General features: G+C 31.1%; 1 protein-coding gene across 1 annotated transcript; it reads right to left on the reverse strand.

Moving 5' to 3' along the window:
* Positions 1 to 5750: 5750 nt before the first annotated feature.
* LOC105344460 (uncharacterized) lies at positions 5751 to 7376 on the reverse strand. The gene is made up of 4 exons (XM_011452243.4): positions 7144 to 7376; positions 6936 to 7014; positions 6449 to 6591; positions 5751 to 6029 (listed from the first exon to the last, which is right to left on the reverse strand). Exons 1-4 carry the CDS (start codon positions 7193 to 7195, stop codon positions 5842 to 5844), a joined length of 462 nt encoding a protein of 153 aa, XP_011450545.3. The 5' UTR covers positions 7196 to 7376; the 3' UTR covers positions 5751 to 5841.
* Between the last annotated feature and the right edge of the window lie 2476 nt (positions 7377 to 9852).

Consider the following 9852-nt stretch of genomic DNA (forward strand, 5'->3'; position numbering starts at 1 on the left):
ACGGAACGGAATGGAAAATATCATCACGTTTATCCCTTAAAAAGGGTATAGACTGGCCAGAAACGATTTACTTTGTATCTTTTATTTATATCTAATGAATGATTATCAACATGTTGCTATCTTATTAATATTCATATGAATGTCTATCAATTATAGCATTGTATTCATTCGGCTTTAGTTGAGTACGAAACGGAAAAATCAAATGTATACGAATTGTGAAACATTAACATGATTAAACAAGCAAATAAGCTATAACTTTTTACTTATTTCTCTTATATGGTATTGCTGGCATATTAGCGTAACGTACGCAGTTAGTGAAAGCGTTTTATGTGTGTTTTGAGTATTTTTATATTATTTTCAAATATGATGTACATGTATATACTTACATCAAAATTGAATTTTCGGTGTTCTAGACGATCTTTTATCATACAGACGATACAGTATCATTGAGATGGAAGAAAAAAACTGTAGGACTGACGACATTAAAAAATTAAAATACAGTAAACATTAAAATACCCGGTAATTTGTGAAACTAGTAATTTGTGAAACTAGTATTTTTAGCAATGCAATTTTGTTTACGTTTGCATTACAAAGCATGCAGTTGTTTATTCCAGCAGCTATATACATATGATCCGAATAGAGAGCTCTAGACGTTGCCTGGTTTGATTTTCCGATTATATATTGGGACTATAGTCTGTCGATTCCAAAATATTCATGCAGCACATTTGGACGATTTATAATGGAAAATGTTGACATCTTTTCTCCATTTGGAAGTCACTCAGAAGACCTTGCACAATTTTTCAACACCATCATCCGGGTCTGTTAAAATGCAAAACCCCGTAGACTTCTTTATTTTTAGCCGTGTATTTATACCAGCTGATAAGCTAGAGAGGACGTTTTAAAGAAAGAATAATGAGAATGTTTAATGCTTCTAAAAGAGAATCGCTTGAACCCTGAGGTATATATAAATATACAGCAAAAAGTGAATCGAGGATATTTTGGGACAGAATATAGTGGTCAATGCATGTACTGTTAATTTTGAGGAAATAAATATTCTTGAATAAATAATCTAATATTGCTAATCTTTCAAAAAAAATTAAAAAGGTACATAAAGTATATCGTTTTAGCATACTTAATTACAAATCTATGAGGTAAATAACATTAGATAAGATTTTCCGTTTTCCTTCCGTTCCGTTTTCCGTTCCGCGTTTTAGCAACACCCATGTATGTATACACGTGAACCAATCTAATCGAAGAGCTGGGTAAAACTAGTACCCGCTAATGAGACATGCAAACCTGTGTTGTGTACGTAACTTCAGACAAAGATCAGTCATTTGTAACATGCATGTATTTTTATGACCTATTTTCTTCAAATCCACTTGCACTATTTTATTAGGTAAATAACAGCTTTAAGGTTGTGCAGGACACCTGCATATTGTGATGTACATGTATACTTCCTATTGAGATAAACAATAAAGTATGTTGACTATTGATTAAATATTTACCCCCCAAATAATGTTACCTAACATTGAAGTGCAATGGGTTAGAGCGTTTACATGTCTGTAAGAGCATTGGGGTCCAAGGTGTATTTTTGGTAATTTACGAATTTTCATGGGGAGGGGGGGTCTGGACCCCTCACTCCCACCCCTTCTCTAAATCTGTGCACACGATGATGTTCATGTAGGCACACAGAAGCAAATCTAAAACCGGCAACCGCCACGGGGAGGGGGCATAATTTAATTTTTAATTTTGTTTGTAATAATTATATAGACCATTATACTTCCTATGACATAAAATGTTAAGATTATTGATTAACTGAAAATTCACTGCAAACAGTTCTACCCCAAATTGCACATAAAGTGCTGCTCATGTCACGATGTGTATTATCATATGGGCAGCTAGGGATCTCATCCTTCAGTTATGAAAATTATAATTTTTAAATGTATTACCGGAGTTTGTAGCCTTCATTTTTAATTAAACTGGTATAAAACAGTGTTATTTAGGGGCAAACACATGGTGCGGGTATTACTGTCTAATGACAGCATCTAGTTTTGTTTTGATGTTTGAAAAGGACAAAAAGTAATACTCTATTATCGACGACTGGCATAAGTAACTAATGATGTCGATAAACCCAAAAGAATTGATCAACTTACACTTTATTGTATATATAATAGTAACAGTTAACTGCTTTTGTCGCATAGGTGCAAGACAAACTGCTCCAAACTTGAAACAAAATTAAGAAATATTTTTTTATTGAAATCAGTTTATAGAAATCATAATCCAAATGGTGGTCCTGTTTACCTGTAACATTTACCTTGTAGAGCGTAAAAATTACGTCTTCAGATTTAAATCTGCACTTCAGATAGGAATGACTCCAGGTCTTTTCATTTTAAAAGAAACGTTTTATGTAAATATGTTTATGTAATTATTGTTTTTTAACCAGTTTATTGTGACGAAAACCTCATTACAATGCAGATTTGCGTATTACAACAGAACTTACCATATATAATGTCATAGATATTTTCAGTCTCATTGAATGTGAGTAAAAATATTATATATTAAAACCAATAATTCACTTTTTTTATTTTGATATATAATTAAATTTTTAATGTGGCCACATGCAAGAACAACTTTCATGCTCATTATGTTCATATTGTTAAAATATCGTAGATCATGCTACATTTACAAAGTTATATATATTATTTTTTAATTTAATTAAACTCTTTGCCACTTGTTAGTCTTTCAAAGTAAAGGTTTTTTAATACTTTTCTTTTAGTTTCCGGGTTTCTTTTTACAAAACATTAGGTGAATTTAAAATAATAATCTGTTATCTCTACAATCCACAGTAGGAGGCTAGTAAAGGCTCCTTGTGATAACCTTAAACTTACTAAGGTTAGATTTTAAAATTAAATATCCAAATAATCAATGATATATGATAAAGGAGGAATTTTATTTTTAACTCATTTGAATAGGGGTGGTTCCAAGAGTAAACAAATATTGATCCTATATCCAATGCCTCATGTTACTGTGACGTGTCAGATATTTTGTTACCACAAAAAAGTCGGACTTTGATCATTGACACCAAAACTGCTTTACATATTGATAGCTGCGTTTAAATTTTATCTCTATAAACTTGGTAATTGAACATACGTATCATACACTCAAAGAAATATACTTGCCTTCAATGATAATATACTTATCACCTATATCAGTCATGAACTACGAGGAGACATCCTATATAGCTCAGATGAGTAACATACCGTTAACTAGCCCTGAAATTTTATTTACAATTCAATAGCATGCCTACATTTCATGCAAAAGTTATCAACGTCATTAAAATAAATGTTATTCCTCATGCTTCTTTTTATCTAAAACAGAAAACACCATACATTAAGGATTGTTTTAATTTCTAGCTTAAAGTTTCTAGTATCACAAAATATCTCTCTCTCTCTCTCTCTCTCTCTCTCTCTCTCTCTCTTTTTTTTTTTTCCTTTTTTTCCACTTGACCATCTGTAGACTTTTAATTTAATAATTTATTACTTTGTTTTCAATACTTTGTTCATTTTAAAAGGAAATTTTGAAAGGAAAAATACGATTATTTTCAAAAAAATAATGAAAAGGTTACATTGGTGTTACAAATATATATTCAAAGAATCAAGCACTTGAAATACTTATATTTTCAAGAGACTTCTTTTATGATGAATTAAGGAGAACGCAGATTAAAAATATTATTGTTCATCAAAAGTAGATGATTGTCGACGGTATGATTATCGGATTCTGGACATCTGACAATAATGCCATAGATCCCTTCAGGGTTTTTGCTATACTGCTCTTTTTTAATAGTTACTAAAATATATCAATTCGTCCTGTAAAAGAGCAGTTCAGCAGTATAATAGTGAAGAGGTTTATTGAAAATAATATTCCCAACTTTTGTTTTCTTTTGTTCGTTTGACACATTAGGACATTTTTAAAAACAGTGTACGAATCAATATTTTGTTTAATAGCTATACAGTGGTAGCAACGTTTGTGTTGACAAACGACACGCACGATCCTGATACTAGTACACTCACCCACGATACTTGAACGGAAACACGGGATACACGGACGATCACTAACTAACTGATTTTTCACGATACAGAGACGATAGCGATAAAAAAATAAGCAAACGACCGATTCTACATCATATAACAATCAAAATCAAAAATATTTTTTTATGATAAGAATTAAGAAAACGTTTTGGTTCTTATTTGTATTACAATGCTTGTGTTTTATTAAAAAGCGGCGTGTGCAGCAGTCGTGCAGTGTTGTTGTTTTTTAAGTGATAAACACTTTTATGATCCACACACCAATTTAATTGTTTTGTCTCCACAACGAATTTTATTAATTTCTATCATAAATTTAAGAACTTTGAGAAATGAAGATAATGCAAAATGTATACGAATTTATCTACATACGAATTGATACTATGTAATCCAATTACCTTGTTTCAAATAAATTCGATTAAAACATCCAATATCTCCATAATATACCCTACATAATTGAAAAATTATATCTATTCTAAATACTAATTGTCCAAATAATATATTATAAATAAATTTTTATTATAAATACTCACACGATGCAACTGAGAGGAATGCGTATCGTATTTTCATCCGAGAGAAAACGAAGGGAAAAATTGTTAAGGTGAAATACTTTCTAAAATCGGAAGAAAATTACTTGATAATGATAGATATCATAATGGCTAATAAGTATTTAAGTCTCATGGGCAAAATAATGTGCAAACTTGGATAAAAAATTACATTTTCAGAAATGTAATTCAGTTAACATGAACAAAAGGTCTAGGCGGATTTGAACTCATGATCTGCGGTTCAGAATCCCAATAGTTTAACCACTGAGCTACGACGATATATAACCAAATAAAACGATATAAACAGTTTAACAAAACATTTAAATCGCCATCTTGTGACGTAGTGTCTTAAAAAATAAGTGTAGGTGTAGTGAGGTACCTTAATTAAATGATAATCGGGGAATGGATAAGCTGGTCGCTTTAATTCAACGTGTCTCTCTTGCTTGACGCTTATAAATATGATTAAAATTATATGTCAAGATAAGATGGGTACTTTATATAGACTGATTACAAAATTCTACCGTTTATAGTATTTAATGGTTGATATACTTACTATTTACCGACAAAAGAGAGAATATTTTAGAAACAGTTAACGCTGATATTATACATGTACTTGCATGTACATGTAAGTGAACAATTGTCAATATTCTTTTATAAATTCATATTGTTGCTTTGTTTTAAAAATTGCTTGTCATTGTTTACTAATAGTTACAAGACAAAAGAGCTGCATGATCACGCACAGTCAAAGAATCATACCATTTTTTCTAATACATGCACGATCCCGCACGTTACACGAACGAATCAACAACGGCATACGAACTACATGTATTTAACACGAAGTGCTTGTAAACAATCACGTTGGAAGATATATACATGTACCACTGTAACACATAAGTATAACTTCAAGAATTACAATTAAAAAATGATACTTTGCAATGCATTAAATAATCAGTATTTCTGTGCAATTTGTACATGTGCAATGTGTTTTGTTTTGTTTTTTTTTTATTTAAAAACGCGTAAAAAAAACAATTCACTTCAAGACATTTTAAGAAAGATTTTGAGATTAGCGTGGATTTTGCGAATACTACTCTGTCTGTAAGAAAAATTCAATTATAGGTACATGTACGTGTAAACTTCAAATGTCAATTAAATCCCTCACTAAGCATTGTGAATAAGATCAATTCAAAAGAGACACATTCTTAAGTAATGTTTATTTAACTGGAAAATCGTAGGGGTTGTCCGGAAACCACGCTCTCGGCATACGTCGGCGGGGGCATCGTCTGTGACACTGCTGGCGGGGGTGGATACGGTTGTTGATGACTATAGCTATATCCCGGATTAGGTGGAGCTGTCAGCTGTACTCCCCAATTTTGATAATACTGGGGATATGTATTATATGCTGCTGAAAAAGGAAAACACACATCAGCTTAGACAGTTTAAACAAATATTGATTCGCTCAAAATTACAATATTTATTAACCTTTATAACCTTTACGAGTCGTATATTGAGTAGCATATGACACTAAGGAAATAAAATACTAAGTTTTAACAGTTTAAAATTCTCCCTTTCATTTTTTTAAACGAACATTTAAAAAAAAAACACGTCTGAGAGTGTATGTACAAATGAATTATGTTTTAACGCTGAGTATCAAATCATTATTAGTATAATGCAGGTTTGAAGGTATACTTTTTGAAAAAGAATTTAAATTGACACAATTGCTATAAGTTCACAGTGACAAGAGAGTAAATGATACATATAAAGAAACATCAAAAACTTAAGAGTGTACATATGGAACAGAAATAGATCAGAAGGAAAAGTTACTTGTTGAAAAACCGGCTGGCTGGATTACGGTTCCTGTTGTCTTCTTCTTACAACAGACCATGCAGACGGCAACAATAATGACGCACAAAAATATGAGACTAATGATTCCTCCCACCACTGCACCAATGATAGATCCAATGGGTCTGTACGAAAAATTAGAGTTAACAAATTAAGATTTCTTCTAAATTTGAAATGAAGAATTTAATTCATCTTTCTGTTATCTTTTCTCATGTTTGCATGTTAGTTTTATTGGGCTTTATAATTAATGTGTTTTTATGTATTTGTTTAAAATATGCTAGTAATTATTGCACATATTCACACACATTGCTGTTTTGAATGTTACATCAACATAGGGCAAACAGTTTCTTTAATTTTTTGGCACACAGTTTTTTTTAAGTGGAGAAAAGGAAAATACACAATACTCTTTAATCAACGACTAGCGACAACGACATTCGAAACAAATGATATCGAAAATTGATTGGCTTACATGTCATAGTTGTAGTAATAATAGTAACAGTAGTATGAGTAATAATAATAGTAGCAATACGTGCCGCTCCAAACTGCATCTAAATAAAAGAAAGAAATACAAAGAAGATATTAAAAGATATTAACACAATCGATATAATCAAGACATATTAATCAACAGTGTTGATACTGTTCATATTTCAACAAGTATGAAGTTTGATTTAACTTACCAGGAAAAATGGTTGCTAATACACAACTTAACATGAATTGATGCACCGCCATTTTGATCGAGAATATGAGAGTTCAACAACAAAAACATGGTCTTTTCCACCTGGTACATTAACCTGGTATTGCATATAAAATACGTTTTTAAATTTAAATCGTCAATTCAAATCACACGGTAAGACGTATTTGTTCAATGGTTGCATTGCAAAGAGTATTGACTCGAGGTCATGTTAGTTTCAATAGCACACATTACTTTAAACATAAATTATCACAACGTTATGTATTGATTCGATTTTAAGCAATTTCCTTTGACATTTTGGTTTAAATACAGATCCATAATAAGGAAAGTGTAAATCGAAAATGACCTTGATTTGGTTCTTCGGGTAGTCTTTTGAGGGTACGTCAAAGAATTTGGGCGCTTAAGATGTAGATTCGGCAGGAATCTGGGCGCACAAGTAGAGGAAAATTTCATCAATTAATTTTGGTCTAAATACAGCAACACGATGCAATTCATGCAAAGTCCTACTTATTTACAACTGTTTTTAAATGATTTTGTTGTCTCTGGGTCTTCTCTCCACAAATTTGAAACGTGTAAAGATAACATATTTCAACATTAAAAATGTCGCTTTTTATAAAAAGATGGAGAGATGACCCAGAGATGAATAATTATGTACTTTTTCAAATTATTTTTTGAAGGATAAAAAACAAAGTCCATTGATATGACAGTGTTGTTTCAAACAGTACTTTATAGAGCATATATTGACAAGTCTCGCATGGCTCAGTGGTTTCGTCCTGGATTAGTGAATACATACATTCAGTGTTTTGGGTTCAAATCCAACTGGTGGTCTTTTTTTTTTTAATTAAACTTTTTCGTTTTAAATGTTTGTTATTATAACATGATGTTGAATTATAATATACCGGTATATTTTAATTTGTTGTTATTGGTTTCTAGATCTGCTGTATGAACACTATAAAAAAATTCTTTTCTTATTAGTAGTTTTTTAGGATATACACAATATAACTTCATTAAAATATGTTTGCATTAACATTTCCAACCAGTTATCGGTTTACCTCTCATTGCCAATTTTTGAAAGCTTTGTGAGTTTTTTGATAACCGGAATAGCCATGTACTTCGACTCTCAACATAATATATTTTTGTTGAAACCTGTACATAGCCTTTCGAGGTTATAGACATTTAAATCCCAATTGATTCGTGTCGAGGATTCCTGCAAACTTACAATCTTGTGCGCTCACTTTCTTTACTGTCTGCATATTTAGACATGTCATATTAGGACTTTTTATTCAACTTTGATTAAAACATCGTCAAATTATTTGAAGAGTACATTTATTGTTTTCAGAGTTTATCATATATGTTGAATTTTTTTTTTCATTTTTTGAACACTTAAATTATGGCATATTACTTTTTTTAATATTCATTCTTTTTAAGTGAACTTTTGATATTGTTCATTGCCACATTGTATATAATCAGAGGATATTTATCAAGAACCCACGATTTTAATTTCTACAAACCTACCCTCGATATTTAAGGCTAATTCATGTTTGCGTGTTATTTTTTTCAAAAGCTACTCTTTGTTGCCATAACGGACTTTTTTCAAGTAGATCTCAAGTACTACGTATTTTGTTTGATGCATCTCATATTCATTGCAACAACGTGTCTAAGAAAATTGACTTTCTAAACTATACCACTTATTCATAAAAAGACCTCACTATGTAAATGCAGGCTTTAGGAACATTTTTGATAATGTCTTCCTTATGAAAATCATTCATGATATCATTTTTATATAAAAATCGACGTCATCAAATAAATGTCAGTTTAAATTGGGATAGAATAGCGTTTTTGATTTGTTTTTGATATAGACTTAGGACGGGGGGGGGATGGGGGGGGGGGGGGAGGGGGTCCTGTAAATGTATGAAATTCTGACACCTATATATAATGATATATAGATTGTGATACTTTTTTATAACAAATACGACACCTGATACTGTATGATCTTTTAATTAAAAAAATATTCCGAATTAAATAATTATGATAAGATAAAGAATGCCACGTTGTGTTGCTATAAGAAGGTTTGCGATTGATAAAGTTCGAAGTATTACTTATATTTATAATTAAAATAACTAGCTATACATGTAATATGTACCAAAATCAAGCATACCATTTCAGTTATAACCTGACTCAACAAAAGCATAACGCAAATCTAGCATTGCATGAATATAAACAACGATGGGTAATGGAACCAATTTCTTCGATTCATTACACTTATTACAACGTTTTCCATCTAATAAATGTTTCGTTTTTTATTACCAATAATGTTGTAGTTTACATGTTTGTCATACAATTATCGTAATATATCGAAAAATAATGAAACTTTATTCATTGTGTTCTGGACAAATGGTAGCTCGCATTCGCCTGTTTATTGTGGTTTGGTTTTGCTTCTTGGGGAAAGGAGAGCAACTAGATTTTTCATAATAACTGAAAACTAACTTTCTAAAATAATTATCCTTCCATGACCCCTTTAAAGTTGTTCATTTTCATATCTGCAAAAATACCCCAATCAATCTGATAAGTGATCAAGGTCATTTATATTTTCGATTAGCACTTTTCATACGGCGAGTTCTTTACAATAGCACAAAGCGCAGAGAGATTTGACAACCACTTATAGAAGATTATGTTCCGTGAATTCAGAATTAAA

Source organism: Magallana gigas, chromosome 4 (genome assembly GCF_963853765.1).
Source record: "Magallana gigas chromosome 4, xbMagGiga1.1, whole genome shotgun sequence".
NCBI classification, from domain to species: Eukaryota; Metazoa; Mollusca; class Bivalvia; order Ostreida; family Ostreidae; genus Magallana; species Magallana gigas.

What these genes read in the sequence shown, in the direction of transcription:
- LOC105344460 (XM_011452243.4), bottom strand. Translation starts at nt 7,195, where the DNA reads ATGGCGGTGCATCAATTCATGTTAAGTTGTGTATTAGCAACCATTTTT. An exon ending in TATTACTACAACTATGACAT is followed by an intron (nt 6,592 to 6,935) that starts GTAAGCCAATCA and finishes TTTTTCGTACAG; the next exon opens with ACCCATTGGATCTATCATTG. An exon ending in GCCAGCCGGTTTTTCAACAA is followed by an intron (nt 6,030 to 6,448) that starts GTAACTTTTCCT and finishes TTCCTTTTTCAG; the next exon opens with CAGCATATAATACATATCCC.